General features: G+C 51.1%; 1 protein-coding gene across 9 annotated transcripts in view; it reads left to right on the plus strand.

The window, feature by feature from the left end:
* The window catches only part of DLG3 (discs large MAGUK scaffold protein 3), a 192,194-nt gene that overhangs the window by 146,608 nt on the left and 21,816 nt on the right, over nucleotides 1–23,770 (plus strand). For 8 of the 9 annotated variants that reach the window (XM_030574753.1, XM_030574754.1, XM_030574755.1 and 5 more), the window contains one exon: nucleotides 13,398–13,512. In XM_030574753.1, coding sequence (XP_030430613.1) covers nucleotides 13,398–13,512 — 115 coding nt within the window. Of the gene's footprint in view, nucleotides 1–1,758; nucleotides 1,892–13,397; nucleotides 13,513–23,770 lie in introns of all 9 variants that reach the window. The other variant, XM_030574762.1, reaches the window with a different exon arrangement.

Genomic DNA, 23,770 nt, shown 5'->3' on the forward strand with positions numbered 1-23,770 from the left:
AAGCAGCCGGAGCAAACGCTCAACCACGGCGCGTGCCGGGGAGCCGTCAGGCACCGGATTCCACGGCCCTTGTGGGACCGGGATCGACGGTGACGACGTCATCGGTGCCGTAGCAGGCGTCGGCGCCGGGCGATCCGACTAGACGAGCTCTCTGGCTGCGGTGCCGCTGGCACGGAAGCAGCAGGAGCAATACGCTCAACCACGGCGCGTGCCGGGGAGCCGTCAGGCACCGGATTCTACGGCCCTTATGGGACCGGGATCGACGGTGACGACGTCATCGGTGCCGTAGTAGGTGTCAGCGCATGGCGATCCGACTAGACGAGCTCTCTGGCTGCGGTGCCGCTGGCACGGAAGCAGCAGGAGCAATACGCTCAACCACGGCGCGTGCCGGGGAGCCGTCAGGCACCGGATTCTACGGCCCTCGTGGGACCGGGATCGACGGTGCCGACGTCGTCGGCGCCGGGCGAGCCATCTTAGACGAGCTGTCTAGCTGTGGTGCAGCTGACACAGAAGCAGCAGGAGCAGTAAGCTCTACCACGGCGCGAGCCGGGGAGCTGCCAGGCACCGGATTCCCTGGTCCTGGGGGACTGGAATCGACGGAGCCGAAGTCATCGGTGCCTCTGCAGGCCGGATAACGCAACTGAGGCGAGCTCTCTGGCTGCGATGCAGGTGGCACGGAAGTAGCGGGAGCAGGGGGCTCAACCACGGCGCGTGCCGGGGAGCCGCCAGGCACCAGCAGAAATCGTAGACTCTCTCGACCTCGGAAGAAGGGAACGGTGCCGAGTCGACATCGGTGCCGGCGACGGTCGGTGCCGGAAGGCCCTGGTGGTACCGGCGGGGTCCGGTGCCGAGGAGGCGCTTCTGCCCGCCGCTTGAACATCGCTCCGCGCCCAAGGTGGAGGGGCAAGTGAAAGTCCCGCACCTTTTTGTTCTCGGCTTAAAAGCCTTGCAAATGGGGCACTTATCTGTCAAGTGTGATTCTTCAAACAGGAGTCATGTAGATCTCTCTTCGGCCGCGGCTTCTGGTAAGCCGGGCCCCTTTTGAAAATCTGGTGAGCCATGCATGGCTCCGGCACTGGGCTCATGGAAGGGCTACTTCCTGAACCCCGCTAACTAAACTAACCATGTTAGCAAAGGAAAAACGTATAACCATACAAATATATATATATAAAAGTGTTATAACTGCATAATTATATACGAGAAAACGAGTAGCTAGGGAAGTGGAGGTCAGCTAAGCCGCGCTCCACTGTTCCAACGACCGACGCGGGCGGTAAGAAGGAACTGAGGAGCGGGTGGGCCGGCAGGAGTATATATGGAGCGCCATGGTGGCGCCACTCTAGGGGGCGACCTGCCGGCCCACTGAGTGGCTAGGGTAAAAGTTTTCCGACGAATGTGCACGCGCGGCGCGTACACCTACCTAACTGGAATGGATATGAGCAATCACTCGAAGAAGAATGGGCTTTACAAACACATTGAATAGTTGTACTTCCTTAGAGGGCTCTTTTGACATCTGGGGATGTACGCAGAGCTGCCATTTCTGGGGAGGTCTGGGGCTATTCCTGTCTCTGAAGCAGGTGCTGGAGTGGCTGTGTCAACAGTGAAGAGATACTCTCTGATGCCACAGCTGGTGCTGCTTGGTGAAATCTGGAATCTCTGTGCTGTTTGGGAGTCAATACTGTTGGTTCTTTCTCTGTTTACTGGAAGCAGAGTTTGTCGGGGAGACTGAGTGGGGGTGCAGATGTTTTGTTTCTGTGACAGGAACAGTAAATATAGTGCCACGGTGATGCTGAGGAGAAGCCAGCAGTGGACTCCCATGAGATCCTGTGGCAAGGCGAAGCTTGCCGACTGCCCAGGAGATTGGGCACAGAAGAGGAAGAGCTGATCCTGCTAAGTATGTGGCTCTCATCCCTACTTAGTAATGTGCTAACCTTGTAGCTGCTGTAGCCCACGGAATAAGCTGTCCCTGAGCATGCTGGGCTAGGTTGTTTCTCTCCTGGCTACTGCCACAGGGGGACAGCTCTTAATATATTAGTCAGTTTTTAATATGAAAGCAGTTGGTTCTGAAAAGTCCAAAAGAGGCTGGAGGTCTGTGCTCAGGGGCTGGATCCTTGTGAAGCTTGAGCAGGTGGTAGGAGTCTCTCTCTTTAAAAGATGCTAATTAAACATTGTTTTTAAAATTAACAGATTTGCCTTTAATCCCTTCACAAAGGTGTTAGCAGCCAAGTGGTGCTGCCTGTGCCAGGCTGAGTGGCAGCTATTTAGCAAGGCAATTCATCCGAACTGTCCCTGAAAAAAGGGAACAGTTGGGTTCTGACACCTTACTTTGCATGTTGCTGGGCAAGGCAGCTGTTAGTTATCTACTGACCCACTGGAAAGAATAAGGACAGTTGCCTTATGTCAGAACTGTGGACCATCCTGTCTGGGCACCAACAGACACAGGATGCTTGTAACTGAATGTCCTCATTAGCCATACAAATGGCTAATGCTTTGTTGAATCCTACTGAGCTTTTGGCCGCCATGATATTTTGTCACAGTGAGTTCCATATTCCATGTGTTGTGGCTTTAAAATATGGATTTTCTTGTCAGTTTTAAATGATTCCCTTTGATTTCTTTGTGCCCTTATTCTTGTGTTATGGGTGTAATAGGGGCACCCAATCTCCCTTCTTTGCCATTCTTCTATACATTTCTATCACACCCCCTCTTAGTTTTTGTCCTCTCTGACCTCTTTATTCCTTTTCTCTTCCTATGGAAGGCTTTCCAGGCCATTGATCATTTTTGTTGCCTTTCCTTCTGTTTCTTCTCTCTCATTTCCAAAGCAGGTGGTTTGGGGAAATGTTCATGTGATTCCTTCTTCTGCCACAAAGCCCATCTGTGAATTGAGGTGCAGAGGCTCTCCCCAGAGAGGAGCATTTTGTGCAGCCCAAGGAGTATGGCATTTGGTGGTGTTTCAGGAAGCACTTTGTGCTCCTGTATTTCAGGTTCAGTTTGCAAAGTGAGATTTGGCAAAGAAACAAGCAGGTGTGGGCTGAGCGTTTCTTCAATGTAGGAAAAGGCAGAGTGAGATTTTAAAATAAGCAGCTGGTCACAAGGCTATATGTTGTTGGGGTCTGTAGCCCATGGCCTTCATGTACTGTATGTTATGTGTCAAGTGTCATAATATGTTGGCCTCAGGCACACACTTGCATTAAAGACCATTAGAATGATCTGTTGTCTGCATGGAGAAAAGCAATGATATCTCTAGAAAAATATTAGGTATTGAAGAGGTAAGCAAAGCCCTAGGCTGCTGAGGCAAGATAGCCAGATTCTGAATGGCTCCGTGACCCATGGACTTCCTGTGGATCAGAATCTGCTTGTGCTTTGTTGCTTTCAATCCAGCCTAGGCAGAGAGGACAGTTTTGTATTTGGGTGTGTGGGATCCTGCCTATAACTAAAACCAAAAATGGAAGACCTGGCTTTCTGAGGCAGTTAGGATCTGTTTAACTCATGGGAGGTGCAGGGAGGCCATCCTTTGAGAACAGTTAGAAGGCAACAGATCAAAGCTAAGAGTAGTAAGCTGCTAACCTGGATAGGCTGATGCAGTGAGTATCCCAATGCCTCCTCCTAGGGATGGCAATAAGTTAAAGGAAATGCAAAATATGTCCAGACATTCAACAAAATCAGCATTACAGACGATAGACTGAGAGCTCAGAATTGGGACCCGAAGGAGAAACCAGTCAGAATGGCACTGGTAGCAACAGTGGTCCCTGCTTATGCACAAATAAAAGGGAACAGTAAACCAAGGAGCAGATGTGAACCCATGATTGCAATGGGCATGGACACAAGACACAGGCATTTAGAAAGCAGTGGATATGAACTGCCCCTATTCAGAGCCTCGCAATGCAGGCCCATAGGAAGGAACTGGCAGAAACTTACCCTTAGCAGCAGAGATCCAGGATCTGCAAACTTATCCCCTCCAAACCCTGTATGACTGCAGGAGAGGCTTGGGGTGCTTGTTCAGGGCTGTGGTAAGTGAATGCACCCTTGCCCATGCTTATGAATGCCAGAGCTTAGACACAGAAATTCTGGATTAGTATTGACACTTAGTCACTTACACAAATTGTTGGGATTTGGGCATCTTCTTAATGCCAGGTATTCTGTTTCTCCTCACCCCAAACAAACAGATCAAAGATAAAATCGTGGTGAGGCAAGTTACTTCTGTCTTCTAAGCACCTGTGCATAGAGATGGGAGCTTGGTGCAAAGCCTTTGGAGGTTACCTCAAGTCTTCTAAAAGAAAAAGCCACTTCTATGTGCTGTTCGGTGTTGCAATTCTAAAAGGAGCCCTCTCATGTTTTGTGTCTCTTCCTGTCAGCTTTGCGTTCCATGGGCACAAAGGCCAAGATTTTGACAATGCCCTAAATATCCATGAAGAGTTATTGTCAGGCATGTAACCCATGCCAGGTGTGCCCTTCATTTTTCAAATTTAAGAACTTTGCTGTGGTGACTCTTCCTGCAGCTGACTTCAGAAGGGAATGGAAAACCATGGAGCCGGTACAGTGATGACGTCTTTTTAGAAAGTCACATGGCATTTCTCAGCATCATGCCTCAGTCCCTCTCCTCCAAACATACCGAGTGGTCAGTGCCAGAGGTGCATGCTGGATGCAGTCAGGGGAAATTAATGCATTAACCCCAAAGTTCAAAGGGAGAGAAAGTAACAGCAATAAAATAAGTCACTTTTAAAGCAGAAAAAAATCACTGACTAACTTTAGCACAAGGCAAGTCACAGGTTCCGTAAGTGAAAGCAAGGGACCCTTTCTTCCCTCTGCAATGAGGCTGCACATGTGTGGGGTCCCAGAACAAACAGACCTGTTCTGTGGAGTTTGAGGCTGTGGCAACGTACTTAGCAAGCCTTCCCACATCTCCTCGGAGTGCCGTGTCCCTTCTCTGGCTTTGCAGGCGGATGTAGCCGGCCCGTGCCCTGCTGAGGTTCATCCATCCTGGCCAGTACTTCCTGCTAGAAATAGAAATAGTCATTATGGGTCCTGTTGAGTTTTGCGACTCTAGGTATGATTCACAGTCACTTCCTTGCCCACTGTGTCTTTGGTCTTTTGGGTTGTTGGTTGGCTCTGAGCACAACTCCCATGTGCAGGGCTCCTTGTATCCTCAGGAGGGGCTCCTTTCCAGCTTTTAGTGTCGCCTTACTGAGACTCTTCTTTTTGCTCACATGGCTCCTTGATGGCTTTCATTTCCTCCCTTTTCACTGTTTCCTGGTGTCCTAGAAAGCTGTTCAGTGAGTGCTGTTGACAAGTTCCCTTTGGGAGTCAGTGGAGAAGCCTGGGTTGGTAACCTGGGGGGTGTATGTGTAATTTAGTATCACCAGCTAAGGGTCCAGTGTCATAGTAGCTGAAATCCAAGAGAGCCCTTTTATACTGGGCCAGAGACCCACAGTCTGCAGGGTGCAACATTCTTCATGAAGTGACATTTAGTGGGAGGTTGATTCTGGGCCCAGTCACTTGCTCAGGTTGACATGCAGGGCTTTGCTGCTCAGTACAGGAAGCTGCTTACTTGCAGTTCGGCTGCAGGTTGCACAGAACTGCAGGAAACTGCAAACAGACATGAAGATCTAACTCCATGGTTCTCAGACTTTTGTACTGATGATCTCTTTCACACAGCAAGCCTCTGAGTGTGGCCGCCCTTATAAATTTAAAACACTTTTTTATATATTTAACACCATTATAAATGCAGGAGGCAAATTGGGATTTGGGATGGAGGCTGACAGCTCACGACCACCATGTAATAACCTCGTGACCCCCTGAGGGGTCCTGACCCCAGGTTGAGAACCCCTGATCTAACTTAAACCCAGATGTTTGGCAGGCGGTCTCAGCCCCTGATCTCAACAGATCCGTACTAAATCATCACAGCCCACATGATACGGGAGGTCCTGTACTGCTCTTGCACACTTATGGGACTCCCGGCAAGTCCTGCTTCAGCCGCAGCTCTGGCACTGATGAGTGGCAGTTGTGTCCTGGGGGATTGCTTTTTCTGGGGGCTGTTGAGTTAACACCTAACTGCTTCGCTGTTTTCACTTCGCTCACTGAATGCGTTTACCATAGAAACAACAGTCCTGTAGGGGAAGGAGTGCTACGTTCACAATAAACAGGAGCCCACATGGAATTGTAACTAAGGCCATTAACACCCAGGCTCATTATTCCGCTGTAGGGGTGGAGAGGCAGAGAGAGATGCAGACAATAGTCCAATGGATTTCTAATCCTAGAGCAGCATGGTTTGGGGAGTTCCAGTCCTTTCAGGCTTGCTGTGGGAAGAATTCCGAGCACAGAGATTTCTCCAGGATGGGTGTGGGGGTAGTGTTGCCCTGCGACCTCAAGGGACAGATCTCTACTTCATGTAAGCCTGCCTGGCAGAGGAATGGCTCTACAGGCTCTTTACCAAGGTGTGAAGTAGAAACAATAAATCCTCCCCCTCTCTTAATGCAGGGCTTAGTGCCCCTAATTCCCTGGCTCAGCTCCCTAGTGAGACTTTGTGTACAACAGCGACATTTAAATGGAGAGGCAATCTTTCCGGTTACCATTTTGTCAGATGATGTGTGTGTTCTCTAACAGCCTGCATGAGAGCCTGGGATGGACGGGAACCACAGTAAGTCTCCTGCTCCTCACACGTGTGTTGGGGTCTAGCTTGCAGTGTCCAGTTCATGCTGGTAGCCTCTCAGCTCCCAGGCCATGAGCAGGTCACTCCCCAGCTACCTAGCCACTGAGCAAAGGTTGATCTGACAGTCCCAAGAGGTCCTCAGCCAATGACATACCAATTGAAGCTGGGTCCGAGAGCACATGCACTTGAGTGAGTGCATCCTGGGCCTTTCCCACCAGCCATACACCCTCCTCACAATGGAACCACAGCTCTGACTCCTCCAACCAGGCCTGGACTTGCTGGCCAGCCACCCATTCCTTCCTGGGCTGGCCTTTCTTCTCCTCTGTTCTTTTCCCACGCTCTATGCCCCTGCCTAGTGTGCTGTTTTTACGTATGTTACAGGCTCTTCCCACCCTGGTCACTTGGCCCCCTCTCTGAGAAGGGCTGAGCATGGAGAAGAGGGCTTTGCTACTGCACTGCTTGTCGAGCAAGTGTGTCAGGCGAGTGGGAGCCCCTGCAGGAGAGACCCAGGCCCTGCCCAGCTGTTCCCTCCCAGGCTGTGATGGGCAGCCTGGCTGGGGATCCGGGGCCTTCACTGGGCTCAATATGTGCTATTCTTAGCTAGCTGCTCAAAATAAAACCAGTGTTGCTGAACTAGGGTGGCTGCAGGTATTGTAGCGCCCTCCTTGCTTGTCTGTCTGGCTCCCACTTGCTCCAAACCAGTACCAGCCCCCAGCTGTCTCGGGCTCTCTGTTTTACCTCCACTCGGCTTTGGGCTCTTTGACCCTGGTGCGGGGCTTGGAAGCTATGCAGTGCACTGCGAATGGGAGTGGCGGAGCTGACATATCAGGAATGCAGGACTTTGCAGGAAAGAGAGCTCTGAGTGGTGGGTTAGAGGTGCAGGGTCAGAGCACCTTGGTAACCTGGGCTCTTTCCAGAACCAACATCTTTACTGCCTCTCTAGGCAGCTGGAGAGCCAGTCATTGCCTGGGGTCCTGAGCAAACGCTGGTCTAGTCTGCTCTAGTGCAGGGGTGTGTCTGTGGACACTGCTCAGCTCCTTGGCCTTTGCTGTGGCTAATGGTTACCTGGCTGGCAGCAGCAGGGAGAGAGGGAGTTGGGAGCTGGAGTACTCCCCTCCCCCCCAATCCCTGCTAGTGAGCTGTTCCACACTGATCCTGCTTCTCGTTAATATTAAACCTGCCCCCGCCCCTTTCCAGCTGTTTGTCTCCTTCTAAACCAAGCCATTGGCTTTCTCTGGCAGGAGTTAGGTTCATCTGTCAGCAGGCAGAGAGGGTTTGTGTGTAACAAGGGCTGGGAGGTCCCTGATCAACTCAGGACAGCTTGTGGGAAAGGCAGGGAGTTGGACTCCTTCCTCTAGTGACGTGGGAGACACGCTGTGACCTAGTGGAGTGCTTGGGGGTATGTGCAGGGTGGTGCTTCTCTGAAATGGGGGGATGCCATGTTTCATCTGGCTCCTCCAACAGTGGCCAGACCAAGTTAAGCAGAGGGGGCATCTGATGGGGATTCTGGGGTAGGAAGCCATGTGTGACCCACAGATAATGTTCTAGCCTGTTATAGGCATGGGCAGTAAGTGCTGGGTCTCGGAGTCTTGATCTGTCATTTCACTAGGAACACTGCAGCAGCTGGCTGGATCGCCAACATTGCTTGTTAGCCTCTCCCCGAAGGGACAGACAGACATCTACTGTCCCGGGAAACTCAATGGTGACTAGTTCCACTTACATAAAAAGGCAATTGCTGGGCCCCAAACTGCTTCTTCATCTTCTGAGGGCAAAACCAGAAGGCTTCCCCTTAGATTTGAGTAACTGAAACCAAAATAACCAACTGGGTTGTACTGGGCTGTTTGGTGTCAGCCTGTATGTGGCTCTTTGACTTTAACTGAAATTTGCAAAAAATCAACTTCCTGATTAAAAAGCAGATGATGGAGTTCGAGTGTTCTCGCAGCAAATGACTATCCTGGCCTCTTGTCAGCATATACATAAGAATTGCCGTACCGGGTCGGACCAAAGGTCCATCTAGCCCAGTATCCTGTCTACCGACAGTGGCCAATGCCAGGTGCCCCAGAGGGAGTGAACCTAACAGGCAATGATCAAGTGATCTCTCTCCTGCCATCCATCTCCACCCTCTGACAAACAGAGGCTAGGGACACCATTCCTTACCCATCCTGGCTAATAGCCATTGATGGACTTAACCGCCATGAATTTATCCAGTTCTCTTTTAAACCCTGTTATAGTCCTAGCCTTCACAACCTCCTCAGGTAAGGAGTTCCACAAGTTGACTGTGTGCTCCGTGAATAACTTCCTTGTATTTGTTTTAAACCTGCTGCCTATAAATTCCATTTGGTGAAAGGCAGTGGAGATCTGCCTTTCCAGGCTCTCTCTTTGATTTAATACACTTGTAATGAAACCTAGTGAATAACGCTTCTCTAGAGAAGGGGATGCCCTATGGCTGGAGAAGTGTCTTGTCTTTGTCTCATGACATTCTGTTCAGCTTTTGCTGAAGTAGAGTGTTAAAAAAATTGCCAGTTTCCTTTTTACTTTTCTGTTCCTTAGGAAAACTGTGGCAGCCTGTCAGAATAACTTAACAGGAACACTGTAAGGCAGGACTCCAGCTGCTACTGGAGCAGCAACACATGCTATGCTGGCAATACTTTGGAGCTTTCAGCTCACCTATAGCAAGTGTGGGGCGAGGAGGGGGCAAGCCAGACCCAGCAGCCTAAGTTCCCTTTCTGGGGACACCACATGGCAAAGGAGCTCCTGCAGCTCCAAGGTAGGGGAAGAGAGAGAACTAGCCCAGGCTCCCCCAGCCCTCCCGTGGAAGCCCATTTTCCCTTGTTTGGGCAAAACAAGTTTACTTCCTGGGGAGTGGGCTGGGGGACTTTCTTGACTTTATAAAATCCTTATGACCTTCTTTTGAACATCGTGTAGCTTTGGGGTGTCGTGCAACCCAGCAGAGCTTCAGAAGCCTGTTCTGTGCATCTCCAGCTCAGACCCTTTTGTTTTTTAGCCTCACTCTGGCAGTTCAGTATAAAAAGGTTGTTCCAGGAATGCCGCCACTGCGCAGTTAAGTGGGTGGAAAGTCAGGAAATGCCAAGAGTTCAGGTTGCATAACCCTAACCCTGCCCCCTTTGTGCATTGGTGTTGATATGGTAGTCTTTAATTATGTTGTCGCATACTGTTATTCAGATGCCACGTAATACGCATCTTTTTGTAAAGCTTTGCTATACATGTGCAGTATCTTGTAGTTGTGTATGCCAGGCAATCAATCCATGAAAGCTTTGTGAAGAAGTAGTACAGAGAACGGTGTTTATGTACAGTGTATGACAGAAGTTACAACATACTCATGGTCAAAGTTCTGTGGTGTAGGTAGGCCCTGGTCCTGTACGGAGCCCCACTGACTTCAGTGGGGTTGTGCCGACACGACACAGTTCGCCCATACGCAGCTCAGTGAAATTCCATGAGTCTCAGCTGTGAACTTAGCTCTGCAGCTAACAACCTCTCTCAGCTCCTGAATTGCATGCAAGGATGGCTGTGCTGCTGGCTTAACAAGAAAATAAGTAATACGTAATTACCATAGCTACCTTATAGTGAAGAGGGCTTGTCTAAAAAAGTCTGCCAGTAAAGATAAGGTTGAACCATTCTGACAGAAATCGCATGAAATTACAAGGGTACGAAGTGTCTCATGCTCTAACGTAGGTATGTGTCTAAGGTTAGTAAAAACTGTTGTGCTGATGTATTTGAGAGAGTGCATGACCATGTAAACTATCAATGTACCTGCACAGGGGACAAAATTAAAGGCACGCCATCAGCTTACACACCATACAGTGACTGAATTTTCCCCTAATACTTTTAACGAAAACATGTTAACATCAGGGGGCACGAAAACAGAAAGAAGAGGACCAATATTTCTCTGTCCTCCATGTGTTTCCTGTGTGTGACAGCATGATGTGTCTGGTCAGTGTCTCTGCTTCCTCTGTTGTCTGTGTGGAGATCTCACAGCGAGAGGGGAGAGGAGAACATCATAGAGAAGGGAAGTGTGTCTGGAAAGGCTCAGGTTGACTGGGGTCTTGCACAGGACCTGAAAAGACTCTTCAGTCTTTGTTTAAAAAAAAACAAAACAACTCCTAGATTCAAGTTGCTTCTGTTCCTTTGGCGTTTCCTGACTCTTGCATGTTTAACCATTCAGCCCTACCATTATATGGCTGTAGTTTTTGGGCTGGGTTAGTACTTTGTGAGGAGGAAATTGGTGCAGCAAAAGGTAGAACACAATAGCAACATGACCATTAAAAGAAGGGAGAGTGTCTGGGAGATAAATGCTGAGTCTAAACTGCATTGCAAGAATCAATGGTGCCCCCCTAAAGCTATTAGAGCAGTAGCTCTGCTTGGTGCTCCAGGTCCTAGTGCATTTCTAAGGATGTCTTCAGCTCTAGCAGCAGCTGCCCCACCTTTTTAGGAAGAAAACAAAAGGACATCACTTGCTAAGTAGCTGCACTAGGCCTGTTACCAAGGAGGAGACTCTGTGGGAGCCCTGGGCTGCAAAGCAGGAAGAATTCAAGCCACGGTGCAGTACTTGCATTGGGGAGTATAGTCGTCTCCCCACATACAACCCTTAGGTTCCCTGGTTCCATTTCTCTCTCCTCCTCACCCTGCTCAGGATTTTTCTTGCACTGATCCTCCCAACTGAGGAAGGCTGGGAGGCAGCTCTGCTCTGTGAATCAACCAAAGAATGGTTAAAACATAAGAGTTCCCCCACCCCCGCATGACCTGAGCACGCTCTGTGTGCTGTGCTCCCCACCCAGCCGAGGCAGCTTGGCACTGAATGAGACTTGGTTTTGCCAAGGCTGCTTTTTGCTGCTGGGCTCTGGATCTATCTCTTGGTGGAATCTGCGGCTGTATTTTGTTTTCAACATAGGTGAATGGTGCCTCCATACTGGAAAGAGGCAGAAAGGGCCTGTATATGCGATGGTAAGGACACCGCTTTTCTGAGCGTGGCAGATGGCCTGGGCAGATGTTTCCCCGGGAGTGCCTGCTATACCGGTGCAGGAGGGTGTCTCTTTCTCATAGGATTTGTGGGCTGTTGGTAAAAGGATACGATTTCATCATGGATTCCATGACCTATGTGACTGCTGCAGCCCCTGCTGCCTGCAGCTGCGGGGCCAGAAGAGCTGTGAGCCGCCCGCCCACCCCAGTTGGGGCTTAGACTGTCAGTCCCTCTCTCCCCCATGGATAAGTTGCAGGCTTCTGAGACGCAACCTGTCCATGACTTTTACTAAAAATAACCGTGACCCAGTAGCTAAAGTTAAGATTTTGTATCCCCAGCAGGAAGTGACTTTGTGTGTTTGCTGTGCTATGGCTAGATCAGTGGCTTCCTTTCTTTACTGCCCCTGGGGGAGCTTCCTCCTCCCCCCAAATCAGACTTTGAGGGATGGTGCTAGTGAGAGGAGAGTACAGTGGCATTTCCACCCTAGAGTCTGGGGCAGGGTCTCAGTCCCACTGTTCACTGTGCAAATGCTCAGAAATCCCCTAGCAGAGTGAGTGGCAGCACAGGAGCAATTTTCTCTTAAGCTGCTTCTGGTGAGCAGAAACCTTGTCTCCACCCTCTGCCTTCCTTCCCTGACCTTTACACCCAGTTGTAGGTCAGCCTGGCGTCTGATGAGGGAGCTGGGAGGAGTGTCAGGTGTTAAGAACGAGGTTGCAAGCAGCTCACTGCAGGGTCTTGCCAGTTTCTCTGGAGCTCTCCCCAGCCAGTGAGTTACTGTTCAGCTTCTATGGTTCTTGGCGGGGTGGGGGGATATGCAGTGAATTTGTCATGTTCATCCTCCTTCCTTCTCAGAGCTGAGGCTTGGCTTTGATTCTTCCCAAGTCACCCCATCCCAGCTGCCTGTATGTACACTGACACCCGGCTGGCAGAGGGACAGGCTGAGGGGCTGCTTCCAAGTGGGTCCCCAAACTAGGGAGGCCTTTAGAACTGGAGAGTGAGCCCAGCTCCGGTGCGGCTGTGAGCCCAGAGCTGTGCAGGACTTTCTCTTAGCTAGGCTGTTATCTTTCCATAGTATCCACCTGCGGGGGGTGAGTTAAGTGACTAAGGTTGGTCATTCCTTCCTTTGAAATGCTTTGGTAATGGGTCTGTGCTGCTACTGGGGAGTAGCTGGCTTGGGAGCAGCACTGAGAGCCCCTCACACTGGGCTGTTGCACAGTCCCCAGAGGGTGCAATGGCTCCTGCCACTAGCTGGCTGGCCCAGCACTAAGATGCTTGGTTCCATTCTCTGCAGCAGGAAGTGCTCTGTGCAGCATGCCCCTCTCTTCAGGTGGGTCAGGCCCCGCACTGGAAAGGTGATCAGGTTTGGGAGCACCTGGCCCACATACCTGCTGGCAGCTCTCTGCTCAGCTCTTGGATCTGCACTCGAGGATGGCAAGCGGTGGGGTTCCCTCCCCAATGCAGAGAAATAGCTGTTTTGCAGATAGACTAGATTTGGGGCTAAGGAGGCAGCGCCTGCGCTGTGCGTCGTGCCTGCACTTTGTGTTCACACATCTTAGCAGAGAGATGCATCTGGTTTGATGCTGCAGTTTCATCCTCCCTGGGTCCGAGAGAAGCTGTGTTCCCTCCAACTGGGCTGCAGCTGCCCCCTTTCTATGAAGCTGCTTTAACCTCAGAACATGCTTTCTGTTTCTCCCTTCTCCGTGGGACCGGGGTGGTTTGGTGGGGGTATGACAGGCCAGCTCCCTCCCTTCACTAACCATCCCTTTCTCTCCACAGAGTACAGCCGTTTTGAATCCAAAATCCACGATTTAAGAGAACAAATGATGAACAGCAGCATGAGCTCTGGGTCGGGCTCTCTCCGGACAAGCGAGAAGAGATCTCTCTATGTCCGGTAAGGTGCACTTCCTCCCCATTTCCCAGGCTCACGAGGAGAGGGCCCCCAACCCCGGGACTGCTGAGGTTTGGGTGACCTAGTTCAGATGCTAAGGGTGAAATCCTGGCCCGACTGAAGTAAAAGCAAAACTCTCATTGACGTCATTGGTCCAGGATTTCACCCCAAGCCTTCACTTGGTAAACTGCAGTGTGAGGCCGTTGTGCCTGATGCAGTGCCCCACCCCTGCTGCAGTGAAGTGTCGGGTGCTCCGTCCGCCCTTTGGAGTCACCTGCTGGGGGGGCCCTCTGCAGTGACTAGCTCCTGCTGGACAGAGGCCATTGCAGCTTAGGCCCCACCTCTGAACATTTATACCAGGCCAGTCTCTGGGGAGAATCTCTGCCCTTTGCTTGCAGAACCCCCGGGAGAGTTTTCTCCTCACCAGAGGGCAAGGTGGCTTTTTGGAGTCCAGAGAGGCAGTCCCCTGCCGTGGCGCACACGTGCCCTCAGCAAGGGGCTCCTTTCTGGCCAGACCTGAGCAGAAGCTGGCTGACAAATGCAGTTCTGTTGGAGCCCACTGAGGGCCCTGCAGGCTGTAAGCTTCATCACCCTCCTTAACTTAGGGAGGAGGGAGCTTGGCTGCTCAAGTGAACCTGTCTTCCTAGAAATGTCTCTGGCCCCCAGGCCGTAGGGGAAATAGAACCTAAGTGCAACCTTGTAGCTTAACAATTCAACCCAGCACTCTGGCTTCCACTGCAGTCCAGGTTAGGTCCATGTACCTGTGCAGAGTCTGTGCTGTCCAACCTTTGCCTCACTATAGCCCTCGATACAGACTGCGCGGGAGGCATGAGGCCAAGTGCATGTTGCTGAGGGAGCTGTGACTTTGCTGCCTATAATACCAAGCCCTAATGTTGCACTGAGGTAGGCTTTGCGTTGCATTGAATCTCTAGATCCCCCTTTTTGAGATGCACCCGCTTCCTGGTGGTGGGCTCTTTGCACAGAGCCTGTGGCAGATCCAGGCTCAGGGCAGCATTGTCTATGACTCTCCATGGAATGGGCCACTTGAGACTAAAAGGACCAATAGGAAGTGGGAGGAGAAATTCAAGTGAGGCTGCCAGGCGCTGGAGTGAGCACTGACCTGGAATCCTGACGTCCGAGATCTGTCTTCTCTGCGTTTTCCCATAGGAGGCACTTGGGACAGGGAGGGCAAGCAGGTGACTCTCAGAAGCTGGTGCACATCCCAGCTCGCTGCATGTAGCAAGCCAGCCCCGTGGTGCAGTGAGCCCTGCTCAGGCAGAGGCTGCAGTGGATGCTGTGGAAGATGTAAAACCCCCAGAGCTCACCTTGGCATGCAATGCAAAGGGAATTTCTGCTGGCTGCAGCTGGGGGTGTGGGTTCATACCCTGAGGGGGAGGGACTGGAGATCTGTGCTGGGGCTCTCACTGCTGCTGCACCCCCAGGGGCTGTGGTCGGGGTGTAGGATGCTTTCTATGGGACTCCTCCCACCCCCACCACATCCCTGAGGCAGGATCTGGGTGGATGGGAGGGGAGCTCTTAGCTGGATTATCGCTTTGATCCCTGGACATGCTTATGGGTCAGAGCCAAGTTTGGAATGAGATAAATGACAGCTGCTATAGCCCTTTTATCCCTCCCCCTCCCAGATCCCTGCTGCAGCACCGTGGGCCCCTTCCACGGATCCAGCCATGTCCACTTCTCTTTAGCCCAGGGCTGTGTGAGTGACACAGGCTGCTTCAGCTGTGTAGAGCGTGACATGCCTGTAGGGCTCTGCCATACCTCCCCTCCTCTAGCGTGGGGACCTCACTGGTGAGTCACTAAGCAAGGGGGTCCAGTTCTCCTGATGGCTCTAGCCCACAGTCTGTGCTGTACCTTAGCTCCATGAGGGCTGCCAGGAAAGGGTCCTGGGTGGGGCTATCTGGGTGAGCTGCTCACTGTCTTGTGGCACTCCAGCCAGGGGAGAGCAGAGCCAGTGGAGCTCCCAGGAGTGCTGGCTCCACTGCTGGCAGGGACTCTGGCCCTGCTGTGTAAGTTATCTGTCTCTGATAGTCGCTTCCCTGGGGACTGGCATTTTCCCTCTCGGGCTTGTAATTAAAAGGTGCAGGGCTGGTGCTAAATAAGCTGTGGTTTGATGTGCCCCTTGGTATTTCCAGGCCCTGGTCATGCTGTCACCCTCTCCTTTCGGTTCCAGCCCTGGGAGACCAAGCTGAGCTGCATGTGGGGACTGGGGTATGTCATCGTAAACGGCAGGAGCTGCTGTGCTGACTGGTGCACCAAAGTGCTGGGTGCTGAAGGTGGTGGTGACCAGGGGTGGCTTGTGGGTGCAGTATCGTGGTCTGGTTCTGGGAGCTGAGCTGTGGAAGGGCATGGGGGTTGGTGGGCAGTTCACCGCTGTGCTCAGCAAATGGAAAGGCAGGTTGGCTCCCTTAGGTCTGGTCTACATGGGGCAGGGGAGGGTCAATGCAAGTTATGCAGCTTCAGCTACGTGAATAACACAACTGAAGTTGATGTACTTAACTCTACTCACCGCAATGTCTTCATTGTGGTAAGTTGACGGCTGACACCCACCCGTCGACTCCACCTGTGCCTCTCCCCGATGGAGTACGAGAGTTGATGGGAGAGGATTCAGGGGTCGATTGCTGCCTGTCGATCCAGTGCGTAATGTAGACATGCCCTGAGTGATGGTGACTAGCCAGGAGAGAATTATCTTTCCCTCTCACTCTGCTCACCCAAACTGCCTGGGGCACCTGAGGAAGGGGCAAGGAGAGGAGCTACACCTGTACAAGAGAAGCAGAGAGTCCTGTGGCACCTTATAGACTAACAGACGTATTGGAGCATAAGCTTTCGGTGAATGCCCACTTTGTCGGATGCACCCATGAAAGCTCATGCTCCAAAACGTCTGTTAGTCTATAAGGTGCCACAGGATTCTTTGCTGCTTTTACAGATCCAGACTAACACGGCTACCCCTCTGATACTGTACAAGAGAACGTCCCAGTGCGGAGCTGTCAGCCTCCCATCAGTCTGTACTGTTCTCTGTCTGCCAGGTGTCAGGCCTTGCAGGGAGGTCGTGCAGCGTCCCCCTTGGGCCAAACAGGAGCTGGCATGTACATCTGCCTTCCGTCTGGAAAGGGCTGTTCTTGGGATGTGGTTCAGGTGACCACTCCACTCCTTCCTACTGGGATGCATAAATGCATACTAGCCTAAGTGACTGAAATGGCATGATTTTTAACCTCAGCCTGCCCCTCCCCTGGTTCATCTCTAACCACCCATTAATGGCAGACTGGTTAAACTGTACTCGGTCACAGACTGTCAGTGGTTCCTGTGGTTTGTGACCACACTTCTCAAAGCCATTTTACACCTGTCTTGAAGAGCCCTGCCCCAGCCCTTCTGGGTGGGGTAGTTTCGAGCACGATTTAGATGAAACTGGTTGAGCTGTCGTGCTGTGGACAGGACAGTAATTACAAGGTTTGCTGCCAAACTGCCTTAGTCAGTCCTCCGAGGCAATCCCACAGTACATGGCATGACATCAGTAGGGGAAACGCTTACCCCATTGTCTTCCAGAGCAGGAAATAACCCCCTATTCTTGAAATGAACACACCTGCATTCCCTGGCTGTGGATACCCCAGACCTCCCCTGCTGTTGGTGAGCTGTGCACAAGTGTCTGTCTTTCTCTCTGAAGCTGGTTTATGGAATGATAGATTCCAAGGCCAGAAGGGACTATTGTGATCATCTAGTCTGACCTCCTGTATAACACAGGCCAGAGGCCTGCCCCAAAACTGTTCCTAGAGCAGAGCTTTTAGGAAAACAGGCCGTCTCGATTTAAAAAATTGTCAGTGATGGAGAATCCATCATGCACCTTGGTAAACTGTTCCAATGGTTAATTACTCTCACTGTCAAAATTTGCCATCTGGATTTGTCTGATTTCAACTTCCAGACGCTGGATCACATTAGACCTTTCTCTGCTAGATTGAAGAGCCCATTATTAAATATTTGTTCCCAGTGTTGGTACTTTTAGACTGCAATCAAGTCACCCCTTAAATTTCTCTGTAAGATAATGTGATTGTGCCATAGTTTAATGCACACTGGGGGTCCCCCTCCCCTTGTGAGATATAGGTCAGTATGAATAGACTCATGGGACATCACACCCCAGTGCCAGCCCTCTGATGCCCCAAGAGGCAAAGTGTATCTGAACTGGCTCCAGAGATACTGGATAAGGCTTTACCTGGACCAGGAAATAGATGTAAAACATACTGGAAGTGAGGCCAGGGACCAATCACTGTGCTGCCCCTGCCTTGACCCTCTTGCTACGTTGAATGCTCTAGTTTCTGTTCCTGCTCCAAAGCCCAGGTGCCCCAGGGACATCTGGTACTGGGGTACTGAGCTGGATGCCCATAGTTCTGCTCCAGCCTGGCAATTGCAATGCAGCTGAAGAGGGTGGCTTTCTTCTAGGGCATCTGGCCTTTCCGCAGGGCTGGTGTTGGAGACCCCAGACAATTGCTGTCACTCACAGAGCACGGCAGCCTTGTGTGCACTCTGAGGTCAAGACTTTTATCTGATTGTCAGGAAACACTGAGCACCCCATCTACTGCCCCCAAGAATCGGGCCTTGCAGAGTCTCAGATAGGGCACCTAGAATCCCTAAGCCACTTTAGAAATGGTGGCGTGCAGCTTTCGGCCGTGCTGTGTGTATGGTCTGGGGCCCTGGCTGAATCTCACTGAGATCCAGGAGTAATCAAGTGTGTCGTGCCCGTTTGTGGATCCCTGTTGTCAGTGCTCTCCATGGGTCTGCTTTTTGCTTTAATCCTAGACATAAGGCAGCTCATTTCCAGAGTGGGGTCTGTTTGCCGGCGGCCCCCCCACCCCCCGCAAAAAAAAAAAAGAAAAAAAGCACTCGAGGAGGAGGGCAGTGCAGCGCAGCCTGGTATCACTGATTCATAGAACCACGGTTTCTCCTCCCTGCCCTCAGGTGTCTGACTCTGCAGAGATTGGGGCATCCTCTGCCTGCACACGGTATGCGTTAGAACAACAACCAGCCTTGATTTAAACTTGAGAATGCTTCTGTTGGCCGACGATGGGCACTAATGCGCACCTAGTGTAGGCGAGGCCTTAGAGCGCGGCTCCATGTTCTGCATCAGATCTGCGAATCCTGCCTGGGATTGGCACTCAACCTTCTAGCTGTCAGTGTTAAACTCCCCCTGAGGCCCACTAGCAGCGTTCCTTCTCCTGTCTTGTCACGGTCATGCAGATTCTGCAGGTCAGATGCAGCTCTCAGTGACACCTGTATACAGCTTTTTGTCCTCAGACCCTCCCCAAAGTGATGCCTGCCTCAGCCACAGAGCAGTATTGCTGTACTGCTAGTTGCCAGAGTGCTGGCATTCTCATTAGTACCTTGCCGCCTTTGGGTCTGCCGAGGTGCCTCTGCAGGCTCAGACCAATTAACCCTGGATAGCAAGGTGACAGACCCCTCGGGAGTATCCTAGGTAGGTAGGTCGGACAGCTGGGTTGCTCTTTGAGCCAGTCTGGGGCCCAGTTCCCTTTTCCCAAATCTCTGTTGGCTCTGCGGGGCATCAGCAGTTTCTCCTAACACACGAGGGTAGCTGAGCTGTTGCACAGAGCATCTCTTCAAGCCATAACAGCCCTTCTGAACACTGCCTGGCTCCCCCCAGGCGCACCCTGTTGACCATGCACTGGATGATCTAACATGGACATAGTGGGTATGTCTATGCTGCAGTTAAAAACCCCTGGCTGGCCACCAGCTGACTTGGGCTCAGGCTAAGGGGCTGTTGAATTGTGGTGTAGATACTCAGGCTTGAGCTGGAGCCCAGGCTCTAGGACCCTGTGAGGTGGGAGGGTCCCAGAACTCCCAAGCCCAAATGTTTACATGGGGCTGAGGGCCTGAGTCCCTTAGCCCGTCAGCTGGCACTGGCCAGCCCCGGGTGTCTAACTGCAGTGCAGACGTACCTTCACAGAGCAGTGTGTGCACAGCTGTATGGCCAGAAATGTAGCAACGCCTTTCTCTAAACTGATCCTGTCTTGTAGCCAGGATTCAGCGCCTTGGCTGTGTAAGCATCACTAGCTGTTGTTCTCCCTGTGTTGGTCTCACGGGAGAGGAATAGTTCTTTGGTCATGTTTGTCCTGCTGAGCATCGGGTGGCTGGACTCAGCTTAGTTAATTCCTTTGTGAGCCACTGGATTTACCCTGTAGTAATATACCCAGCCAACTCCCTAGCTCCCTGTGTTTAAAGGCAGAGACGGTGTGGTTTTTGCATGTCCATTCTGTGTGTGTGTGTGTGTGTGTGCAGCAAGTTCACAGCTTGGAGACTGAAGGAATGCTCAAAGGGCCTGTGTTTACTCTGGAACCTGCCTGACCAGTTCTCCTGGGCTCTCACATTTCTTTATATTTCTAATCACTCTGCTCCCAAGCAGGCTCTGCCAGTCACACACACCGCCTTAATCCATTGGCTTCAAAAGTTCCACCTCTCTGGGGGTTATGTGCTCTTAGCTAAAATGACCCTGCAATTTTCTGCTGTTGGCTCCCTCACCCTAAGTGCAGGGCGTGAGGCAGGGGAAGTTACGTCTGACATGTTGACTTGAATTCCTAGTCCCAGATTTACTGCTGAACAAAAAAGAAGTGTGTTTTCGGATGTGGCTTGTCCGTTGTTGCCTGGAATGGTCTCCCAGGAGACAGATTGGGGCTGGATTATCTGAGATGCTTAAAACTGGAGAGAGGCAGTAAGCTGCGGCTCTGCTGGGGTTTTCTGGGAAGTTCCCAACCCCCACTCCCTAATGTAGATGGTTCCTGTCTCACTCACTGTGAGTAAAAGCAATGCCCACAGCAGGGACCCCCAAGTTTTAACATCGCTGGTGTAGATGGTAGCAGAGTCATAGGACAAGTGCTTTTGCTTCCGGGAGTTGTCTGGGATGTTGAAGTGCCTTATCCCCTCTGCTATAGTCCAGAAGTTCCAGAAATGCCCATTCAGCTGGCTCTGATCACTCACTCTCCCCAGCTGGTTGTGCTGCAGTAGTTGCTGTGTGAAGGGGCTGTAAATGGGAATCTCTTTCCTCTCCCTGGATGCTGGGGCATTGTGACCAGCTCTGCGGGGAATCCCAGGTGTCCCGAAGGGCTTTCCTGATGGCAGCACCACTAGAGCAGGGGTGAATATCGCACCGGTGGCTAGGTACAGACCATGGACATCTGATTCACTCACTTCTGCTTCTCCACCTGGCTTCCCTGCACTTGTGGTTGGAGCATAGGGTTTTTCTGGGGTGGATCCTGAGGAATTTCTCTCCAAACACACCATGAGGCTTCCTTTCAAGGTTGCATATATGAGCTGGCATCTGAAGGTGCAGGCTCCAATTTTGAAAGGGCACGGTGAGCCCCTGAGCTCCCAGATCTGCTCTGAAGAGTGGCAATGGAATGGCACTGTGGAGGCAGGGTTGGATTGCGGTAATTGAGACATTCATGTCTCAGTTGCTAGTGCCTTGAGTTTTTCCTGGGTCTTTCCAGCTGAGAGCTTGTCATGCTCATTGGAAATAAAGATCCCCACAGAAAGAACATAGCCAGGGAAGCCGAGAATGAGGTGTGAGAGACCAGAGAGGGAGCCACATTCTAGTGACTGCGCTGGTTCAGAGGGTCTGCACAACTTAGTCATTGGGTCAGCGGTTACCAGTTGGGGTGCACCCAAGGGACAAGTGTTGCTCTCCTGACCCCAGCCATGCCAGACTCATCGCTGCCGCAATAGATCCCCCTCCAGGTTAGTGTTCAGGGGAAGGAGATGAGACACTCCTTTTATACACAGGAGGGAAATGTTTTTGAAGGAATGGTTTGGGAGAAAGCTACTTGAGACACACCGCAGGCCTGTTGCTTTGTGATCTATGGAGCCCTAGTTAAAGGATGCAGTCAGTGTAAAAAAAATCACACTCAGACATTTGTACCTTCCACTGTTATAAGCCTCATCTCATGTTCCTGGAACTGAAAGTGATTAGAGAAAGAAAAGAGCTTCTCTGGCCTCAGCGTGTTTCCTGTGTGTGACAGCAGGCTGTGTCTAGCCAGTCACTGCTTCCCCTCTTGTCTTGGGGGGGTCTTACAGCAACAGGGGAGAGACGAACACATTCAGAATAGAGGAATGTGATTGTAAATGCACAAACGTTGTCTGGGGCTTGAAGGCTGGATGTGAAAACTAGAAAGACTAGATCTTTAAAAGGACAGCAACAACTCAAGTTTCTCTTAGAAGCTCTGGTTTTAGCCCCCACCGCTTCCCAGTAATTCAGAAGATAATGGCGAGAAAAGGTTCCTTGGAAGTTTGGAGAAAATCACTCAAACGGTTTTGTTACTCTGACTTGACACTGTAGCTGTCTAAACTGTCTCGCCCAAATTACTACTTGGCTAATCGTCCTGGGAAGCTAGTGCCCAACCCAGCTGGTCAGTGAGCAGAGTTATTAGGGACTAGGACAGTCATTAGTGTGTGGTGTAGGCCATCAGGCTGTGGAGCTCTGTGTAGGACCAGTTCTGCATGAGAGAAGGCGAAGTGATTCTGAGATGAGTTAGAGGCCTGGGATTAAGCCGGAGCCAGAGTCTGTGTGGGAAACTACTGGAGTCTAATTCTGCTCAAGAGCCACAGAGTAAAGACAATTCCCTTCTCTCCTCTTTGCTCAATGAGCAATGTACCAGCCTGGCTTGGAGAACAGGTCTACTTTGAGTTCTGCAGCGTACATGGGTGCAGAGCTATCTGACTCACATCCAAAGGGCAAATAAGGAGAGAACACTGCTGCTGTCCTCCCTGTCCCGACTGCTAGACTGGGGCTTCTGCTCTGTGTGGGAGGAAGCTGTTTCTGGAATACACATGAAGAATACGGTGGATCTCTTTGATCATAGTGGGTAGTTGGGATAGGAGAGGGTTGTGCGGTCTCTACATGGAGAGTAGGTATACCTGGCCGGTAGTAGGTGTGGAACTGGAGGACAGTCTGTGGGTTATGTGTGGAGTGCAGCTGACTGAAGTCGCCTATTTTGGGAAGGGTTATGATGCAGAAGGAATGGGTTTTGGACACTGGTGGGTTGAAGCTGGCAAGCGCAAGAGCTGAGTTGCTTTTAGAATGTGTGTTGTGATATTTAGTATTTCTCTCTCATGTTTTAACTGTGGCATTCCTTGGCATGCACTGGCTTCAGCTTTACTGCTCTGGTAAAGTTTGTTCTCAGTTAATAATTGCACACACAATGTAGGTTACAGCCATTTGGCTTTTGCTGTGTCACATACTGTATGTAGCCAGCCTAAAGCTTCCTAAGGAGAGGTCCTGGGGGAGGAGCCGGGGGAAGAAAGCTGCTAGCTTCTCAGCTGATTAGGAGTGGAACGGCACCCTCAGGACTTCTTTTATCCCATCCAAAATATTAAATGGCAACTTCTTCAAACCTAGGGCAGGGAAGCAGGTGTGGGGAGACAGTTCTGATGTGGAATGGGCCCTTCCTAGCCTTTCTGGGCCCCAAGCAGTGAGGATGGAAATCCTGATGCTGCAATACAAAAAATGTTCATAGACCTGCAAAAAGGCCCATGTATTTTCTGAACAAATGACACTGCATGAAAGAGTGACTGTAACTGGAGCTGGTTTGGCACATGACTTTCTCAAGAAATTCTGATGGATTGGGGGTATTGAAGGCAGAGAATATCTAGCCACAGGTTGAATCGGTAAAAAACAAATGCAAGTGATTGGCTCAAGGAAGAATTGACAGGCCTGGTGGATGGAGCAAGAGGAAGGAACCTGTGGATAGTGGGTCTCCATGAAAGGGAGATCAGAGATGATCTGCTTTCTTCTATCAGTAATTTCATCAAGGAAATCTGGGCTGAGACAGAACAAGCTCAGTACAGTCTCCTGCTATTAAATCACCAGAGCAGGGAGCATGACTTAGTGTTGTAACACAATTAATTCAAGAAGCTACAAAAAAGAAGTGTCTTCAAAAGTCACATGCGTCCCTCTTGTCTAATAAGGCAGACTGGCAACCAGCTCCGTAGGATGAGCACTCACAGCAAGGCTGATGCCAGCATTTGGGATCTTTGGTCCATGGTTCAGGTATCTCAAGAAACAAAAGAAGCCCAAACTGCACGTACTCTGCAACTGTGTTCTGAGCGCCAAAGCCTCAAGTCTCTCCCTTCCTCCTCCTCCTCCTGCAATTCGAGGTTCCTCTTGCATCCAGGGATACTGGTGGTGGTAAACAATGAGAGCAAGGGTGGCATCTTGCTGGTTGTTACCGTATATAGTCGTTCATTAGCCCAT

This window comes from Gopherus evgoodei, chromosome 9 (assembly GCF_007399415.2).
Source record: "Gopherus evgoodei ecotype Sinaloan lineage chromosome 9, rGopEvg1_v1.p, whole genome shotgun sequence".
In the NCBI taxonomy this organism is placed as follows: Eukaryota; Metazoa; Chordata; order Testudines; family Testudinidae; genus Gopherus; species Gopherus evgoodei.